Raw genomic sequence first — 20,000 nt, forward strand, 5'->3', positions numbered from 1 at the left:
TTAAGGCTCGAGTCATGCAGGGTTGTGGGTGGAGTTAAGGCTCGAGTCATGCAGGGTTGTGGGTGGAGTTAAGGCTCGAGTCATGCAGGGTTGTGGGTGGAGTTAAGACTCGGGTCATGCAGGGTTGTGGGTGGAGTTAAGGCTCGAGTCATGCAGGGTTGTGGGTGGAGTTAAGACTCGAGTCATGCAGGGTTGTGGGTGGAGTTAAGGCCCGAGTCATGCAGGGTTGTGGGTGGAGTTAAGACTCGGGTCATGCAGGGTTGTGGGTGGAGTTAAGGCTCGAGTCATGCAGGGTTGTGGGTGAAGTTAAGGAGAATTTTGGTGGGTAAATAAAGTGTGTTAGAGATGAAGGGGAGTAAATAGTCAGACATGGTGGGAGGCGGAGTAGGGGGCAGAGCTAACGTCTGTGCCTTTACATTGAGTGGGAGTTTAGTGGTTAAGCTTCTGGCCCCTTAACCCTCTGTGCTCCAGGGGGCGCCGTATCACGGCCGACCCTGAGCTCTGACCCCAGCTTCCGAGCATGCTGGGATATGAGAAGAAATAATTTCGCTGTGCTGTAATGTGTATGTGAAATAACAGTATATTATATACTAATAGTTTATGTATTATACTCTAATAGTATAGTGTTTATTATATATGTATAAATAATATTATATATTAAATCCATTCATTCCGTAAATAAACTGAAGAGGTCGTACAAGGTCACAGCTTTCAACCCATTTCTAAATATAAAATATAAATCCGAAATATTTCTAGATTTTATCATCCAGTTTCTATCGAGACCTCAATGAGCTTCAACAAGCAGCTTTCACACCGCACTCGCTTCCCACCAGGACGGATTTATTGTCATTGGAACTTTTAATGATTCTGATTGAACAGACTGAAGACGGAAGAGTTTCTGTTATATAATCAAAATCACATCGCAGTGAACCACAAACAAACAAACAAACAAACAAACTCCACCTTCTCCAACACTGGAGCAGATAAAAAATCATTTCTGAACCAAATGATTTCTCTTTTAATTGTTAAATAATATTCTGTATATAATAACGCTGTTAATATCATTAAATCCTGTGCTTTATTGAAAACAAAATAAACAGTAAAATGTAAAAAGTTGTTAATTATAGGGTTCATGAAATAAATCTACTGAGAGATTAAAATCTGAATGAACAGTTTTATATATTTATTATATTTATAAACAGCTTGTTTTTTATTATAATAATAATAGAAATGTTTATTATTAAGCTGGTCACATCACTGTGCTTGGCTGGGTTTCTTATTATTATGCTCAGGGTAATAAGGGCAGATGAAGGGACCCCCATGCGGATGAGTCTTGGTTGATGAGCACAGTGTTGATGAAGGTTCTGCTCCACAGCCTGGTGAGAAGGTGAGAAGGTTGAACAGTTAGCTGCCTCACTACATCACTGCAAAAATCTTCTTTTGGCACAAAATCGTTTGTGTTTATTTTTCCTGAAGTTTCCGGTGATCAGCGTAAAAACCCCGGACCCGAGTTGAGACCGGAACAGCAGACGACACATGAATAAGGGGCGGGGCTTCCAGGGAGAGTGTGAGATCTACGACTGTCAATCATTCCAGATTCACTCGCAGGACGACCCGTGTCTCTTTTTTCTAAAATTGGAGTAAAAGCAAGCAGGTCTGCACTTCAAACATGGCAGGTAGTGGGTAGGAGGGGGGGTAAGTAGTGGGTAGGAGGGGGGTAGGTACTGGGTAGGAGGGGGGGTAGGTAGTGGGTAGGAGGGGGGTAGGTAGTGGGTAGGAAGGGGGTAGGTACTGGGTACGAGGGGGGGTTGGTAGTGGGTAGGAAGGGGGTAGGTACTGGGTAGGAGGGGGGTAGGTAGTGGGTAGGAGGGGGTAGGTACTGGGTAGGAGGGGGGTAGGTAGTGGGTGGGAGGGGGTAGGTACTGGGTAGGAGGGGGGTAGGTAGTGGGTAGGTACTGGGTAGGAGGGGGGGAGGTAGTGGGCAGGAGGGGGTAGGTAGTGGGTAGGAGGGGGTAGGTACTGGGTAGGAGGGGGGTAGGTAGTGGGTAGGAAGGGGGTAGGAAGGGGGTATGTAGTGGGTAGGAAGGGAGTAGGTAGTGGTTAGGAGGGGGGTAGGAAGGGGGTAAATAGTGGGTAGGAAGGGGGTTGTAGAGATTGTTAGTGAGGTACAGGAGAATGAGTGCAGACGGAACAAACACCGATCACAGGAAAATAACTATTTACACATCAAGTGCTAACATTCCATCACATCCCTCAATCCTGTAAAATAATCTCAGTTACTTTACATCATCTGTGTGTGTGTGTGTGTGTGTGTGTGTGTGTGTGTGTGTGTGTGTGTGTGTGTGTGTGTGTGCTTATCACTGCCGTTTAAAGTTAAATAGAGAGATGCTGTAAATGCCCTCAATTTACAAACCCGTAATGGCACTAGACATCACCTACACAACTCTCACTCGAGCACGTGCGCGCGCACACACACACACACACACACACACACACACACACACACACACACACACACACACACAGCCCCAATGTCCTCCTCTCCTGTCTGGATCAGTCATAAAAGTGCGGTAAAGCTACAGTTGGGCCGATAATAAAGAATCCCTCTGTCACAGGCGAGGTGTAGTTGATGATCTGAGGTGTTGGAGCTGTAACATTATGTACTGACAGCTTTTGGAAGCGTTACAGACACCACTTTGGCATGCTGAGTCTCCTCAGAGGTGCCACCATCGCTAACAGAAACTGCAGAAGTCAAATAGGAAAACAAACAGTAACGATGCGACTCCGTGTTAGCAGCAAAACCTTCCACCAGCCTCTGACATGACGCCTTGTGTCTGAATGAATCTCCATAAAATCTGGTGAAACATCTTCCTAGAAAAGTGGAGCTCAAGGTCGATGTGTATGTGTATCGTAGTGTATGTTTGGTCATGGAGCAAACCAGTTCCTGCTGAACTCTGAGCTCCCTACCTCTTCCACTGCACTGGTTTTCCTTGCTGCCAGTGGGTCTCCTGTCTCTGGTGGACCACCTTCTTGAAAAAAGAAAACGATTTTTTTGTTTTTTCCTACTATTGAAGGATTTTATGGAGGGCGTACTCATTTTTTGGGATTTATTTTCTCTTCAGGTCGTATACTGGACTCCTCTCCCTTCATAAGTGCTCTGTTTGATTGATTGTATTCAGATGATCCATCTTTCTCTGCTATCATGTGATTATTGACCTCTTACACTTCATTTGGGTGAATATTGAGTTAGTGCTCTGGTAACTAATAACCAGTATGATAAAAACAGCTATCGGGACTTTACACGTGTTTTTTTCACGTCCAGGCGTCCGTTGCCACTCGACCGGGTTAGTTTTTGATTTGTTTTTGCTCTCGTGTGTTTTCCGTATTGCTCTGGCAGCAGGTTCAAATGTAAATTTTGGCACCTCTGAGACGAGGAGAAAAAAACATCAAGTTCATCTTTGAGCTCGTTAGACCTCGTTAGTTAATCAGGGAACAGAGGAAGCGAAAACACACAACACACGGCAAAGAAATACACAGACACGTGTAGAACTGAACAATCCGAAGTTAGTCACCGATCTCACACACACACACACACACACACACACACACACACACACACACACATAGAGACGGGACAAATAACTAAGGAAACCCCCCCGCGACCGGGCTCGTCTCAGACACAGTGCAGACAGGGTCATCTGCAGTGATGGGGGGGTCTATGGGAGTGAGTGTGATCTCCACTTCACCCCGGTCCTCGTGTACGGTGGGAGGGGGCAGATGCGCGGTGGCACACGGAGTCACCTGCACCTGGGTAACGAGGCGGTTTTCACGTGACACGGGAGCACGTTGGATCACCATGGCCCGGCCCGCTTCCTGCGGGAGTACGATGGGCTGCGGCTGGGGTTTCTCTGGTTTACACTGCACTGCCGTCTCTGTCACCTGTGCAGATAAAGACGAGGAGGAGGACTGCACTTTCTGAATCACCCCTCTGTTCAGCACCACTGGATTCAGACTGACATTCTGGTTCTGACCAGGTATATCCTCCGGTCTCTGCTTCCTGGGTCGGCCTCGTTTGCGTTTCAGGGGCGGCCCCGCGGCTACGGCGGATGAATCGGACGGGCGCTTGGACGCCGTCGTCGGTGTGGAAACGGTCACTGGAGGCAGGATCATGAGAGGGAGGGTGGAGCCACGTTGCTGGGCCGAGAGCGCCGTCACGGTGAAAGGCATCACTTGGACGCTGCTGGAGTCGTTGGGCGTGAAGGCGGGAGCGGACGCGTGTACAGAAAGGAGAGGTTTTTCCGGAACGGAGCCACGAGGTCGGAGCTGAGGAAGTTTCTTGACCAGAGCTTCCACTTGCATCTCGCGGCCTCCGTAACGCGAAATCTCAGGAGGTCTGGCTGATTTGTCGTTTGGAAGATACTTCATAGGCGCAGACTGCTCAGTCTCATCTTTCTGTAAACGTAAATAAATCAACAAATTTTAATAACATGCGCAGGGTAGCGTGACGTCTCTGTGTTACTCTGATGTGAGGTCAGTTTCAGTCATCACTTACATTATACCAGCTATTAATGGTCCTTCCCTCACCCTCCACTAGGGATAACATACGAGGCGGTATCAAAAGGTTTCCAGGCTAGTTTTGTAACACGCCAACAGATGGCAGCACGAGGCTGCCTGCGCAGTCACAGGGAGCACCAACCTTCATCCGTCAGTGTGCCAAAAGGCATCAGCCTGTGCACATTGGGAGCTGTGCAACTGGTGATATTATTATCACGTGCGTTACCACCTTCTGCGTTATACCGTCTGCGATTTCATCATGGACAGCAAGTTAGAACAAAGAGCAAAAGCGAAATTCTGCATCAAATTGGGCAAGTCTGCCAGAGACGTTTGACGTGATTCAGCAAATTTGCGGCGACGCTGCTACGAGTCCTTCGAGTTGTTTTGAGTGGCACACGCACTTTAAGAGCGGAGGAACATCACTGACCCATTTCAAATCTCCCATTTATGTGGAGTTTTTAGAAAAGATTGTCGCTGCTCAGTTCTGTTCCTACTTACAAGAGAACAATATCTTTGAAGAGTTTCAGTCAGGTTTCAGGCTCCATCATAGCACAGAAACTGCTCTAGTTACAATCACTAATGACCTGTTTTTAGCTTCAGACCAAGGCTTTATCTCGCTGTTAGTTTTATTAGATCTTAGTGCTGCATTCGACACTATAGATCATGATCTTCTCCTGTATCACTTACAGAATTACATGGGCATTCAGGGACAGGCATTAAGCTGGTTTAAATCCTACCTGTCCGATCGTTACCATTTTGTAGACTTAAATGGAGATTTATCCAGGCTAATGCTAGTAAATTATGGCATGCCACAAGGTTCAGTTCTAGGACCCCTGCTTTTCACAATATACATGCTTCCCTTAGGAAATATTATTAGAAGGCATGGAATTGGCTTCCACTGTTATGCTGATGATACCCAGCTATAAATCTCATCTAAACCAGATGATACGCTCAATTAGCTCGGATAACTGAGTGTGTTAAAGAATTAAAAGACTGGATGACTCATAACTTTCTACTTTTAAATTCTGATAAAACAGAGATTTTTTTCTGATAAGACGGAGATTTTGCTCATCGGCCCAAAAACCAGTACACAGAAGCTCCAGCATCTCAGCCTGCATTTAGACGGATGTTCTGTAACTACTAGTTCAACAGTAAAAGATCTGGGAGTTATTTTAGAGCAACTTGTCTTTTAAAAATCACATCAACCAAGTTACAAAAACAGCTTCTTCCACCTTAGAAATATTGCTAAGATAAGAAACATGTTGTTTATATCTGATGCAGAGAAGCTCGTCCATGCGTTCATGACCTCCAGACTGGACTACTGTAATGCATTACTAGGTGGATGTCCTGCATCATTAATAAACAAGCTTCAGTTAGTTCAGAATGCAGCAGTCAGAGTCTCACAAGGTCGAGAAAATATGATCATATAACCCCAATCTTCTCATCCCTACATTGGCTTCCTGTTAAGCTTCAAATCCACTACAAACTACTGCTTCTTACCTACAAAACACTAAATGGTTTATCTCCATGTATCTCTCCAGTCTTCTAACACGCTACAATCCATCACGCTCCCTGAGATCTCAAAACTCTGGACTTCTAGTAGTTCCTAGAATAGCAAAGTCCACTAAAGGTGGTAGAACATTTTCACATTTAGCTCCTAAACTCTGGAACAGTCTTCCTGACAGTGTTCGGGGCTCAGACACACTCTCCCAGTTTAAGTGCAGATTAAAGACGTATGTTTTTAGCGAGTTCTACACATCACACACATCACACATCATAACCTTGTGCTCCAGAACATCTGATCACATCACATTATTAACTTGTGCTGTTAATATCATGAACAGCAGCTACGCTAATTCCTCTCCACTGCTTCTCTTTCTCTCCCCATCCCGAGGCATCCTGAGGTTCCTCCAGCTCCAGTCACGTCCCACATCATGAAGATTATGGAGCTTTAAAGAAGTAGATGCCTCCAAACATCCCGAACCATCTAGAGACGTACCAGTGCCAATTAGATCCCACTTCATGTGGAGTTTGGACACTGGACCTCTTCGAGTGTTTAAAGGCTCTGGCATGGAGAAGCTGGTGTTGGATCTGTGATGATCTCAGATGTTGAGATATTTTATGAGTTGCTCAGTAGCTCCTGGTTTTATAACCATAATGACTGTAGAAGACTGTAGAAAGATCATCAGTCATAATCACACACTCCAGTGCTCATGTTAGTTCTCACTCTCCAGTGTTCTGTAGTGTTTAAAGACTATAATCACACTCTTGATGTCACCCAAATGAGGATGAGGTTCTGCTTTTGAGTCTGGTTCCTCTCAAGGTTTCTTCCTCATAACATCTAAGGGAGTTTTTCCTTCACCACAGTCTCCATGTTGCTCATCAGGGATAAACACACACCATTCACCTTCACTGTTACATTCTGTAAAGCTGCTTTGAGACAATGTGTGTTGTGAAAAGCGCAATAGAAACAAACTTCACTTGACTCTGTGGCACGCTAGAATCCAAACATTGTGATACCACCTCGTATATCTCATGAATATAGAAAATACCTTAGCGTCTTGGCTGATGCTCTCCTCTTCCGCTACGTTCCCTCTGGACGTGGTCGGGTTCTTTTTAATCACTTTGTGTGGTTTCGCAGGACCTCCTGGCGACACATCGGCACACGTTATTTCGTTGTGAGGTAAAATGCCTAAACAGAGATGAGTGAGTGTGTAAACATGTGTGTGTGTGTGTGTGTGTGTACCGGCGAGCGAGGCGGACGTGACGAGCTCGGCCTGGCTGCAGCGCGGGTTCACGATGTGCTCCTGCACTAGGAACCGTGCAATTTCCACCACCGTGTCGAAGGAGCGCTTGAGGATCTTCTGAGCCCAGTCGCAGATCAGCTCACACGCGGCTTCCGTCACTTCTTGTTTGTACGTCTGCACCAGCTCGGTCAGCTCGGACTGTAGGGGGAGGGGGGGGGGGGGGGGGGGGCACGTGAGGAGTAGTAAAAATGTAGTGTTTTGCTAGAAGTACAGGGTAAAGGTGTGAGTGTGTGTAACGTTTGGTACCGGATCGTTCTTCAGGTCCAGATTGGGTAATAACGGCATGTTTAACACCGTCTTCCTGCGGATCCCACTGTAGCAGTACGTAACACCAACGTGGTCAAGGAACAATCATATACACAGGTTAATAAATGGATGGATGTTAGTAGGTATGTACAGGGGTGTGTGTGTGTGTGTGTGTGTGTGGGAGAGACATGTTGATGTAAAGGATATTTGGACTGCCCTCTGCCTCCCAGCCTGCGAGCCTTGATGTTGGGGAAGATGTCTCTAATGATCTTGCCGAAGTTGGCGGCGCTCAGTGGTCTCTGCTGCAGGTTTTCACAGTGCTTCCTGCAGAGAAGACATCACAACACGCCGTGTCAGTAACCTTATTGTGCTGCAGCGTTTCTTCTCACCAGAACTGAGATGTTCTACAGTACCATCTGTATATTATTCTCTTATTTATAATCTGAGAGAGATTGCGACTTAAAAAATCATCCTTTTGCCACACTATGTGCCCCAAAAGTATTGGGACACCCGACGTTTCCAGCCGACTTTCCCAAAGTGCACATGTGGTTTCCATGGTTTGGAGTAAAAGATCTCCTGCAATAGAGCTCTGACATATTCAACTTCTTTGGGATGAATGTAAACGCTGAGTAGGGTTGCAAAATTCCAGGAATTTTTCATTCAAAATGAATTTTGGTTCAAACAACCAGATTGAACGTAATTCCAGTTTAAATTTCTCCCCTGCACAATCATCAATCACGTGCACACGGCACACTTACTGCACGGTTACTGAGGCCACGCCCCCTACATGCACTGCTCCGTCACATAACACACACATCATTTCTTCAATCCTGCACACAAAATCATGTCAAATTTCTGTGTCTGAATGAATCTTCACAAAGTCTAGTGGAACATCTTCCCAGAAGAGTGGAGCTCATTAAATCAAGACCAGGGTTTATTGTCATTTCAACCATTTACAACGTTTCCCCAGGACCACGGTGCTCCAGCAAACAATATAACAGCACCAGCTGGAGACTAAATGTGGAACGGGATGTTTAAACAGAAGCTCATAGCAATCTTATGCTCAGGTGTCCACAAACGTTAGGCCTCTGGAGGAACCAGGAAGTGGGATCTCACCGGTAAGTCTCGTAAACATCTTGTTTGGGCAGGCAGGTGTCGGCGTGTTCCTCCAGGTGACTGCGAATCCAGTTGCAGGTGTGGAGCTGGTCGGCCGTGTTCACCAGATTGAAGTCACTGCTGTCAAACACATACATGTTCATGTCTCGCTTCAGAAAATCATTTCTTACTAGTTTGTTTATTAATATTTACAAGGGGGTATCAAAGAGTTTCAAGACTAGTTTTGTAACACGCCAACAGATGGCAGCACAAGGCTGCAAACACAGTCACAGGGAGCACCGACCTTCATAAATCAGTGCTCCAAAAGACATCCTCCTGTGCAACTGGTGCTATTCTGACCACAGGCTTTACCACGTCTGCGATTTCATCATGGACAGCAAGTTAGAACAAAGAGCGCGTCTCCAAACCTTTTTATACCACCTCGTGAATGTATGTATTCCTCAGTCGTACCTCTTCTCTCCTGCGCTCGGACCTGAGGGAAGCTGTAAATACAGGTAGAGTTTGTCGTTGTCTGTAAACTGCTGCACATCTCTCTGAGGAAAGACGGTACACAGAGGAGATAGACGAGTGCATTGATGAGTGCATTGATGAGTGCATTGAGAACATTAAACAGCTGCCATTTTTTTCGGATTCTGTTATCCAGGTGCTTACCAAAATTGTCTCCACTTTACTCTGTACGGTTTTACTGTGGTGAGGAAAAAACAAACAGGGTCAACAAATATGAATACAACATCAACCTTTAAACCAGCAAAACGTTGAGAATGTGATCGAACTCACTGACCAGGAACTCAAATGGCCACTCTGTATGACCATGCTGAGCAGAAAGACATCTCAGAACTCACCGTAGAAGATATCGGTTGTAGGGTGAGAATTTTTACACCAATGGCTATAGAAGAAACCTTGTGTGTGGCTACAGTTCTGGCTGGTGGGGGTTGTGTAATGGTCTGGGGAATGTTTTGTCCAAATACTATTGGTACAGTGTTCCGGATGGATGGATGGATGGATGGATGGATGGATGGATGGATGGATGGATGGATGGATAGATAGATAGATAGATAGATAGATAGATAGATAGATAGATAGATAGATAGATAGATAGATAGATAGATAGATAGATAGATAGATAGATAGATAGATAGACACACACATTATATACACATACATGAATGTGAAATGTTGGGCAGGATGTACAGTAGAGATATAAAGATACATATAGATAAAAAATAGTGCAGCTGTAATGAGGAGTAAAAAAGATATAGTATGTTAGTATGTAGTATGTACATGTATTGTACAGAGGTTATATACAGTGTTTTGTTTTGTGTTTGTTTTGTAGTGATCTAGCGGTGTATTGTAGAGTTCAGTAGTGTGATGGTGGATGGAAAAAAGCCGTCCCTGAACCTGCTGGTTCTGGTGTGTAAGTTCCAATGTGGCCATTTAGCATGTGACCATTTAGCCATTTAGCATTTTCAATCGTTTAAAAATGTTTATATTACAAAGGAACTGTAGATACTACAAAACATTTTTTGTTCAAATAAACATTTAATTAAAAAAAAAAAACAAGACGTATTTTCCACTTGTAATACAGGATATAATTATTAGTAATGAGTGACTAACAACCCCTTAATAACTGCCTTGAGATACCATAGCAACCACCCAGCAACCACCCAGCAACCACGCAGCAACCACGTAGCAACCACGCAGCACCACCCAGCAACCACCCAGCAACCACCCAGCACCCCCTCCACAAACCTGTTACTCCCTCAGGACTCTGGAAGCTTTAAGATTTGTTAAACGAGTCATGTTTACTATTGAGATTAAGTTGATGTTACTCTACAGGTAACAGGTATCACACCTCAAACCCCCCGAATCACAACATCAAAACATCTCTCTCTCTCTCTCTCTCTCTCTCTCTCTCTCTCTGTTTTGCAAATTCTGCTCTTCTATAAAATAATTTTCACTTAGAGTTTTATCATTAATCTAGAAAATAATGTGTGTGTTTTAGATGTTACAGTAATCACAGGTCTTACACACACCTCAGGTCAAGTAGAAATCAGTGCTCCTGTACAGCAGTGCTGCTTACAACAGCGCTTTACTCTCCCTCTAAGAGTGTGTGTGTGTGTGTGTGTGTGTGTTACTAAGAGCTGCAGTGTTCACTGCACTGAGGAGAGAAAGACCAGAGGCACAAATGATAACAAAGGCTTAAACACTAATACATCCCGTAGCAAACACCTAGTAACCACATCAGACACTGTAGATACCACCTAGCAACCAATAATATCTGCCTAAAATAAAAATAAAACACATAGCAACTACCTAGCAACCGCCTCTAGTACCACAGCAACCACCCAACAATTCACCCAAGATACAGCAGCAACCTCCTAGTGACCACCGAATAAATGACTCGGGTTCCATGGCGATCTTCTTGTAACTGGAATAAAAAAAAACACACAACAACCAGAAAAAAATGCATGTGGTACTATAGCACCCAGGGAACCATATCACCATACCATAATAACCTATGGTCACTTGGTATACCATAGTAACCTTGTAATCACCTAGTAAATTCCTCAGATACAACCATCCAGGAACTGCCTGAGGAAGCATAGTAACCACCTAGAAACGGCTTCACATACTATAGCAACCGCAGAGCAACCACACCGCAGCAATGGCCTCAGGTACCATAGCAACTGAATAGAAACCATCAAGTAATGGTGTCTCAGCTACCATAACAACCAACAGCATATTTACTGCCTCAGATAACATAGCAACCACATAGTAACCACTTAGTACCTGCTTTCAATACCATAGCAACCACATAGTAACCACTTAGTACCTGTTTTCAGTACCATAGCAACCACATAAACACCTTGTACTGCCTAACTCTCCTGGTCACCACAGCAACAACCTAGCAACTGCCTGAGATACCATAGCAACGACTTAGTAACCTCATGAGCTACCATCTAAACCACCTGGTAACCAGTATAACTGAATGGACAGTAGAACAGCCTCTCCAGATCTACTACAGCAGTAGTTATGGTCATTGAGTTCTGTGTATGGATTAGAGCAGTAGTGAAGATGAATGGGGATGTATGGAGATGATTGGAGATAAAGGAGATGAATGGAGATGCTGTGTGTGATGAATGGTGGTGTGAGACCCTCTACTCACTCCTCTGTTCCGTCTTCCTGCTGAAGCGTCTCAGATTTGAGAGCAGTCTCCACTTTGACAGGGTGTAAGTACACATCATCTCCTCCGGATGGATTCAGGACATTAATCTGAGTAGGGTTCATGGAGGAAGGTTTGAAGCCTGCTTTGAGCAGAAGCCGCTTGCGCGCGCACGTGGTTTCGGCGCGTTTCTTTTGCACGGCAAGAAATGAGAAATCCCGAAAGAAGACTTTTCTGCCCCTCACCCGTAACGTGTCTTTATCCCTGGCGGCCTGCAGGACCAGGCGCTTGTCCATGTAGCTGTGGAACCTCAGCAGAACCGCTCTCGGCTCTCTGTCGGCGCGTCTCCGCGCTCCCGTGCGCCGCGCGCGCTCCAGCTCTATCCGCTCGCGCACGCCCAGCACACCCGGCACCCAGGTCTCGAAAAACTTGACCGGGTCCGAACCCTCTGTACCTTCTCTCAGCCCGACGACCCGGACATCCCTGGAGAACAGGCGGCCGTGTTCCAGGTCCTCCAGCGCTCTCTCCAGCGCGTCCTCGAGCTCGGACACGCGCCCCTCGGTGGCTCTGCTGTGCGCCTCCAGCTCGGACACGCGCTTCTTCTCGGCCACCACTCGGCGCATCACCAGGTCCATCTTGCTGGATATCTCGTCGAGCGGTCCGTGAAGTTTCTGCAACCTCGCCGTGATCTGACCCACGGCATCTTCTCCGCATCTCTCCATCTCGCCATCTTGCTCGGCCGCGCGGCTTGTTCTTCCGGACTGCTCGAGTTTTTTGTGCATTTAGGGTTGAGCTGGTTCCAGATCCGAGTTGGATCTTCTGAGGATCTACACGGAGCAGGAAACACGGCGCGTCTACAGCCCGAACCCTCCCCGCAGCCAGGAGCCCGGGGGCGGGGCTACAGCAGCTCCTAATGAGCTCCTCTTACATTCTCTTATTACCATTCATATAAACTCTTCACAACTACTACATCCATTCCATTTATTCACACAGCAAATTATAACAATCATTTAAAACAGAAAAGAACTTCATACTGAATACCGTTCTCTAATTTCATATTTATTATCATCACACACACACACACACACACACACACACACACACTCCGACTCTTAGTGGGAATGTTTACAATTACTAAACAAATTACTAATATTTATACCCCTGCTGCTAGTTTTTATCCATCCTGTTGCTATGGTTGTTGCGAGGTGGTTGATCTGTACTCCCAGGTTGTTGCGAGGTGGTTGATCTGTACTCCCAGGTTGTTGCGAGGTGGTTGATCTGTACTCCCAGGTTGTTGCGAGGTGGTTGATCTGTACTCCCATGTTGTTGCGAGGTGGTTGATCTGTACTCCCATGTTGTTGCGAGGTGGTTGATCTGTACTCCCAGGTTGTTGCGAGGTGGTTGATCTGTACTCCCATGTTGTTGCGAGGTGGTTGATCTGTACTCCCAGGTTGTTGCGAGGTGGTTGATCTGTACTCCCAGGTTGTTGCGAGGTGGTTGATCTGTACTCCCAGGTTGTTGCGAGGTGGTTGATCTGTACTCCCAGGTTGTTGCTAGGCGGTTGATCTGTACTCCCAGGTTGTTGCGAGGTGGTTGATCTGTACTCCCAGGTTGTTGCGAGGTGGTTGATCTGTACTCCCATGTTGTTGCGAGGTGGTTGATCTGTACTCCCAGGTTGTTGCGAGGTGGTTGATCTGTACTCCCAGGTTGTTGCGAGGTGGTTGATCTGTACTCCCATGTTGTTGCGAGGTGGTTGATCTGTACTCCCAGGTTGTTGCGAGGTGGTTGATCTGTACTCCCAGGTTGTTGCGAGGTGGTTGATCTGTACTCCCATGTTGTTGCGAGGTGGTTGATCTGTACTCCCAGGTTGTTGCGAGGTGGTTGATCTGTACTCCCAGGTTGTTGCAAGGTGGTTGATCTGTAATCCCAGGTTGTTGCTAGGCGGTTGCTAGGGCGAACCTGTTTAGGCAGATAATCCCTGGTTGTTGCTCAGGGTTTCTTTGGTGATTTCTAAGGTGTTCTGGATGTTTTCTGGGTAGATATGTAATCCCAGGTTGTTGCTAGGATGGTTACTATGGTGGTTACTATGGTGTTCCAACTGATTTCCAGGCAGATGTTTTCCCAGATGTTGTAAGTCAGAAAGGCTGATTTTTAGACAAACGATCTGAGGTTGTTGCTATGTGGTTGCTAAGGTGTTCCAGTTGATTTCTGGGCAGATGATATTTTATCCCAGGTTGTTGCTAGGTGGTTGCTATGGTGTATTCCAAATGATTAAATGGAATGTAATCAAACACTCTGTATCTTATGATGTTGTGAAGCAAAGAAAAGCAGGTGATGTATTTTTTGAACCACAGCAGCTGATATGTGATCTCTGATTATAGTGATCTGCTTGTTTATGGATAAATATAATAATATATGAATAAAGTTGTAAAATAGATTTGTATTTGTATTGAATGTTGTATTCATGCACAAGGTTAGAAAAGTCTGAGAATTTATTATTCCTAATGAGGAATTTACTGGCTAAAAAGTTTATAAATTAAGTTGAAGGGTGCACTAACTTTTACACATAATTCAGCCCATATAACCTACAAGTTACCATGAGCAGCTCCTCTAAGGACGCTGATACACTGGGTGTGTATTAGGTTTCTTTTGCACATGGACACCTGCCTTTTTATATGTGGAATATGATGCGTGTGTGTGTGTGTGTGTGTGTGTGTGTGTGTGTGTAACTTGTGTGTAACAGGAAAAAACTCTTACGAGATGTTCAGCTTGAGCTTCTGGAGCATGCCAGGTTTGGCGTCTCCCTCTGCAGCTGAGTCTTCAGCCTTTATTGGGTCTTCCATCGTGGCTCAGGGAAACAAACAGCATTCAGGACCCGCTCTGGGATCAACAAGACTCGTATTACACACACGCAATTGTCTTTAATAACACGATAATTACACGTGTTTTCTCTCGCAGCCTTAATAATGGCGTATTTCTAAAGATTTTAAACCGTTTACAAAACTTTTGTGTGTGTGTGTGTGTGTGTGTGTGTAAAAATGTGTAAACAGTCGCTATGTGGTTCCGTAGGAAATAATAATTCATGCTGTGACGCTTTTGAATTCTGATTGGTTAGAAGGGGTTGGTTTATATTAATATGCTTCTTCTAATAGGGTAAGTCACAATTTCTTTATTAGATTAATAAAGTACTCTATCTTTCTTTTGATCCATCACCGAACGCACAAGATTTCTGTTCTGATGTTTGTGTAACGTTAAAGGAAGGAGTCTCCAATGTCAGCGATCAGGTGCGAGTTGGTTTTTAAGTACAGTTGAGTTTATATTACTTTGACAGACTAAAGATGTTGGACGGAGAAGAAACACACGTTCATAGCTGCTGTTATGTGCGTTTATAATCATCGCCCTATAAAGACTTTCCTGCAAAACGAGTGTTGATATGCAAATGAACATGATGGTGTAATATGATTATGCAAATCAGCACATTGTGATGTCATCACGACATTTCTGGACGCTTCTTATCGCGTCAGCTGCGTTGTGAAAGCAGGAAACAACGATGGAAAGAGTGCAAATGGTGAGGAGAAGGAGGGAAAGGAGGGAAAGGAGGGAGAGTTGGGGCATCAATATTTTGAAATATATATTTATAGTTTAAAACACTCATGAAAACACACACACACACACACACACACTCTCAGCAGGGCAGGGATTATACACTCAGTGCCACAAAAAAAGTGTATAAGAGCAACACAATATTAATACACAGCATAATACACACACGTGTCACGTGCCATGTGTCCATGCATTGTTTATATGCACGATGAAACCAATTACACACACATTTATTATGAATTAAAATCTCATCAAGAGACAGAAGGTGAAAAACACGTCAGGACACACCGACCAAAACAAGCACAACGCCAGGGGGTGAGCTCGCGGCTAATCCGGAGAGCTAGCATAACACAGACAGGGGGACGATTAGCGAGTTAGCCACCTAGCTAATCGCCCTTCCATCTCGCCTAATTAAAAAATAAAATACATGATGTATTGGAAGTGAAACTCTACACTGATATTGTACCGCAGTGAGCTAGCATGCTAGTCAGATTTCACCCGGCTAGTCAGAAACACCTTCATGCTAGCTAACGTTAGCATACAGCCTGCACCCCCAACCCTCTCAGCCGGATACAAGCGCCCCGGATCCGCGGCCGCCCGCGCCCTTACTGTCAGCCCGCATTAAGTGTTCGGCAAAAGGCGAAAATATCGGCACGGTTTATTCTTTAAAAAAAGAAACGAAAAGAAAAGAAAAAAGTACCTGAGTCAAATAAACAGCAAAAAAATCCCTGCGCATCATTTTGTGATTGGACGAACGTCCTTATGTCTGCCTGACTACAAAGCAAAACCCGCTTTGATTGGTCCGCTCGGCTCGTCTGCCTCGGATACAGACTGTACCCCGCTCTCTGATTGGCTGATTCTTCTTTTCTATCTATTTTCCCAGACGTGCTGAGAGGACAGGCGGGGCTGGGACACACCAACACCCCTGGACCGTCATACATGTCCATGAACTTATGGCTCATGTCTTATTCATACACAAAAACTACTTAATAAACACAGACCAGGCAGAACTTTATAGCATTATAACATTCTGAGTGGTGAAGTGAAGAACACTGATGATCTTCATCATTTCACCTGTTAGTGGGTTTATTTATTTATTTATTAGGCAGCAGGTGAACATTTTGTCCTCAAACTCGACGTGTTAAATGCATGAAAAATGGGCGAGCGTAAGGATTTGCGATTTTGACAAATTGTGACGTCTAGACGTGGGGAGAGAAGGCTGATCTGGGTGGTCCGATCCAACACACGAGCTTCTGTAACTCGAATAAGAGTAAATGCTGTTGAAGCTCGACAGGTCAGGAAACAGAGGACCAACACAAGATTAGGCAGGTGGTCATAAAGTTATGCCTGATCGGTGTGTACAGTACATATATTCTGAATTGGAGATAATCTATAAAACGATTTATGGGGTGGCATGAGAATGGTTGCATGGTTCTTGTGGATTCTGATTTACACGTATACACTGGGGTGCACATTTTTACACCGGTCTATAAAAATTCAATAAAGACTGACTTTACCTGAACCTGAGATCTGAATTGAAAAACCATCAATTAAGTGAGATGATAAAGTATATAGAACTTCTGTTTCTTGATCTCGACACAAACCTGTAGCGAGTTTAAGTTAAATTTTCGGAAGCATGACAAATAATACACATTATATATAAATACAAAGACTCCATGTGTATCTTGGTCCTGGTCAAAAACACAGACGAAATACACAGAAACCACATTCAAACCACCCCTAAATTTTTGTTTTGTTTTGTTGTCACATGATGTCACTAGATAAACGAATGTTCAGACAATCCTGAAGACTCAAGCTACTGTACAAGATCTCATCTAAATCAACTATAATAATATATAATATACTTACATGCATATTTAAACATAAATTTGTTAAAAGAGTCGTTTGTTTGTGTTCAGTGATCAGGCTGGTTGCATTGAATGTGGTTGATTCACTAAAACCAGATACCAAAATGAGATACTAAATCATAATTATGAGATAAGTGGGGCAGTCTGTTTTAGCGCATAACACCGGATCTGACGTTACTGCATTTTTTGCTCTAAAGCGCCTCATTGAGCAACAGTGGAGATGTAGAAGCTCTCATATGGTTTATCTTGATAACTGTATGTGTTAGTGTTAAGATGGTTCTCACACTGGTTCTCTAAACACATTCCTGTTATCTGTTCAGTGTCTACAGGGTCTTTACCATGTGAGTATGTGAGGTCTACAGGAAGTCTTTATCTGGACTCACACATCTCTAGTTATTATTGTCTTCTTACCCAATCAGGAACAGTTTTAGCTCAGGTTTGTTCCAGTGTGTATAAATACTTGTCTGTTATCTGCATTAAACTAAAGAAGAACATATGCTGTGTGCCGTGTGATTCTTCTCTGATCAGAAAAGACACTACGGGCAGCGTAGATCACATGGAAACATCTCCAAGAATTAAAGTTTTGTTTGGTCACAATGAAAATCTTAACAGTATATTAGTTTAATTAGCTACTGGACATTTCCTCACTGACCTGCTCCTCCTGATAATTAAATAGTTAACCGATAAGGGACATTGACTATTATTATTATTATTATTATTATTATTATTATTATTATTTTTTTTTTTTTTTTTTTTTTTATAACAATAATAATATCAGGCTTTAAAGTATTCATATTTAAATTAACTAAATAAATCAAATGTACACGTATTCAATTATAACAATTTTTTTAAACAAATGTATTTAAATGTATTTATTTACTTAGTAATATTTTCCTCATTTAATTTTTTCCCTGAAGAAAACTAATTAACATTCATACCATAAAGAAATATCACAAAAATAATACTGAGATTTTTTTAATTAAAAAAAGGGAGAAAAAAAAAAGAATAATTAAATAAATAAATAAAATAAAAAGGGTAAATAAATATGGTTACAACAATAAAGAGGAAATTTATTTATTAATATTAAATAAATAGAGCGACTTTTACACTCATCACACTTCCTGTCCCTGTAAACCGGAAGTACCTGATGGCCTCCTCCCCCCTCCCATCCTCTTCCAGTTTGTGCGCATGCGTGGTAATGGGTGACACCGGGACGTGCTTTTGACCGCCGTGTGTTTGGGATTAAAGCATTAATATTCTATTAAGTAATAATTAAAGAGTTAATCTAGAGATTTGGGTTTAAATCGTCACCGGCAGGTTTCCTGCTGAACAGGTGAGGAAAAAAGTGAATTATTTATTTGACGTTTCTGTAATGATGCTTGAATAACATGAGGACAGATCAGATATATAATAATAATAATAATAATAATGATGATGATGATGATGATGATGAAGATTGTGCAGCTGAACTCGTCACTCTCCTGTACACCTTCATAGACTTGAAATAGTCTGTAAAGGATTTCTGTTCCAGCTTATACACAATTTATTTTTGTGTCTTACTGAAATAAATATTACAATGAATATATATAATTAGATTATGCAGAATTTGGGTCCAGATGTCTACATAATAATTGACTTTAATGGTATTTGGTAGATGCCTCCTCATCCAGACTGATTTACACTTATCTTGAGCAGGTGATGTTAGGGGCCTCACTCAGGGGCCCAGCAGTGCAGCATGGTGGTGCTGGGATTTGATCTTGCACCCTTTTGATCACAAGTAGTGATTTCCTCATCGCTTTGTAGATCTTTATTGATATGTTGCTGATAAAGCACCACCAGGTTCCTTTCTGTCCCAGATACATTCATGAAACATTTGCAGAAGTGTGAACGATTTTCAATCCAAACAAAATCGAAATTCCAGTTTTTGAGTATCAGTTTTAAAAACACACTTGATTTAATATTATTAATAATAAGGATTATTTTGTGTTATATTACACTTGTGTGAATAAAATCTCTTCCTGTTTCCCAATTCTAGACTACTGTGTGTGTGTGTGTGTGTGTGTGTGTGTGTGTGTGTGTGTGTGTGAGAAACATGCGTGTGACGGCTCTGCTCCGCGTGGCGGCGAGGGCGGCGTTTCCCTGTGGTTATCGGTACGGGACGAACAGGCCGTGGACCGTAGCAGCGAGGAGACTGAACCCCCCGGGGAAGATCAGGAGGAAGGTGTTCGTGGAGCCGATCAGCCCCGAGGACTGGAGTGTGTTCAGGGGGGACGTGGTGAGAAACTCCTGTGTAGACTGAACTCTGTGTGTGTGTGTGTGTGTGTGTGTGTGTTTTAAAGTGTATATTGCAGTAGAGTTTAATCTAATCTAATACATCATGGAAGTAAAGGTGAAGATGCAGGTCTGACTGTCTGTCTGTCTGACTTTCTGTCTGTCTATTTCTCTCATAACTTTGTTGTATATGTCAGTATGTAGGTCTTCTTTGAACATCGCTCTCTAAGTGTGTCTGTCTGTCAGCCTGTTTCTCTCTCCATTTGTCTGCCTGTCTGTCAGTCTGTATGTTTGTCTTTCTCTCCATCTGTCTGTCTGCATGTCCATTTGCCAGCCTGTCTGTCTGTCTGTCTGTCTGTCAGCCTATTGGCT

At 43.8% G+C, this 20,000-nt stretch overlaps 2 protein-coding genes across 5 annotated transcripts in view; one reads left to right on the forward strand and one right to left on the reverse strand.

Annotated features, from left to right (window-relative positions):
• Positions 1–2,291: 2,291 nt before the first annotated feature.
• On the reverse strand, positions 2,292–17,341 carry rfx5 (regulatory factor X, 5). Of its 4 annotated transcripts, none has more exons than XM_083524491.1 (10): positions 16,190–17,341; positions 14,644–14,766; positions 9,375–9,408; positions 9,174–9,256; positions 8,724–8,840; positions 7,815–7,931; positions 7,608–7,686; positions 7,301–7,499; positions 7,107–7,201; positions 2,292–4,452 (listed from the first exon to the last, which is right to left on the reverse strand). In XM_083524491.1, exons 2-10 carry the CDS (start codon positions 14,727–14,729, stop codon positions 3,643–3,645), a joined length of 1,620 nt encoding a protein of 539 aa, XP_083380617.1. In that variant the 5' UTR covers positions 14,730–14,766; positions 16,190–17,341; the 3' UTR covers positions 2,292–3,642. The 4 variants fall into 4 exon arrangements, with proteins under 4 accessions (XP_083380617.1, XP_083380616.1, XP_083380614.1 ...); XM_083524490.1 differs by having other exon boundaries at positions 7,608–7,683; positions 7,812–7,931; positions 8,724–8,843; positions 16,190–17,338; XM_083524488.1 differs by having other exon boundaries at positions 8,724–8,843; positions 16,190–17,187.
• Positions 17,342–18,529: 1,188 nt separating this feature from the next.
• The window catches only part of mrpl24 (mitochondrial ribosomal protein L24), a 3,903-nt gene continuing 2,432 nt past the window's right edge, over positions 18,530–20,000 (forward strand). The window contains exons 1-2 of the mRNA XM_083524630.1: positions 18,530–18,690; positions 19,393–19,632. Coding sequence (XP_083380756.1) covers positions 19,450–19,632 — 183 coding nt within the window. The 5' untranslated portion in view covers positions 18,530–18,690; positions 19,393–19,449. The remainder of the gene's footprint in view (positions 18,691–19,392; positions 19,633–20,000) is intronic.

This window comes from Silurus aristotelis (genome assembly GCF_946808225.1).
Source record: "Silurus aristotelis genome assembly, chromosome: 21".
Lineage (NCBI taxonomy): Eukaryota > Metazoa > Chordata > Actinopteri > Siluriformes > Siluridae > Silurus > Silurus aristotelis.

Coding starts and splice junctions, on each gene's coding strand:
- rfx5 (XM_083524490.1), bottom strand. CDS start 14,729: ATGGAAGACCCAATAAAGGCTGAAGACTCAGCTGCAGAGGGAGACGCC. Junction 9,257..9,374: donor GTAAAGTGGAGACAATTTTG/GTAAGCACCTGG, acceptor GTCTTTCCTCAG/AGAGATGTGCAGCAGTTTAC. Junction 7,932..8,723: donor GATGTTTACGAGACTTACCG/GTGAGATCCCAC, acceptor TCTTCTCTGCAG/GAAGCACTGTGAAAACCTGC.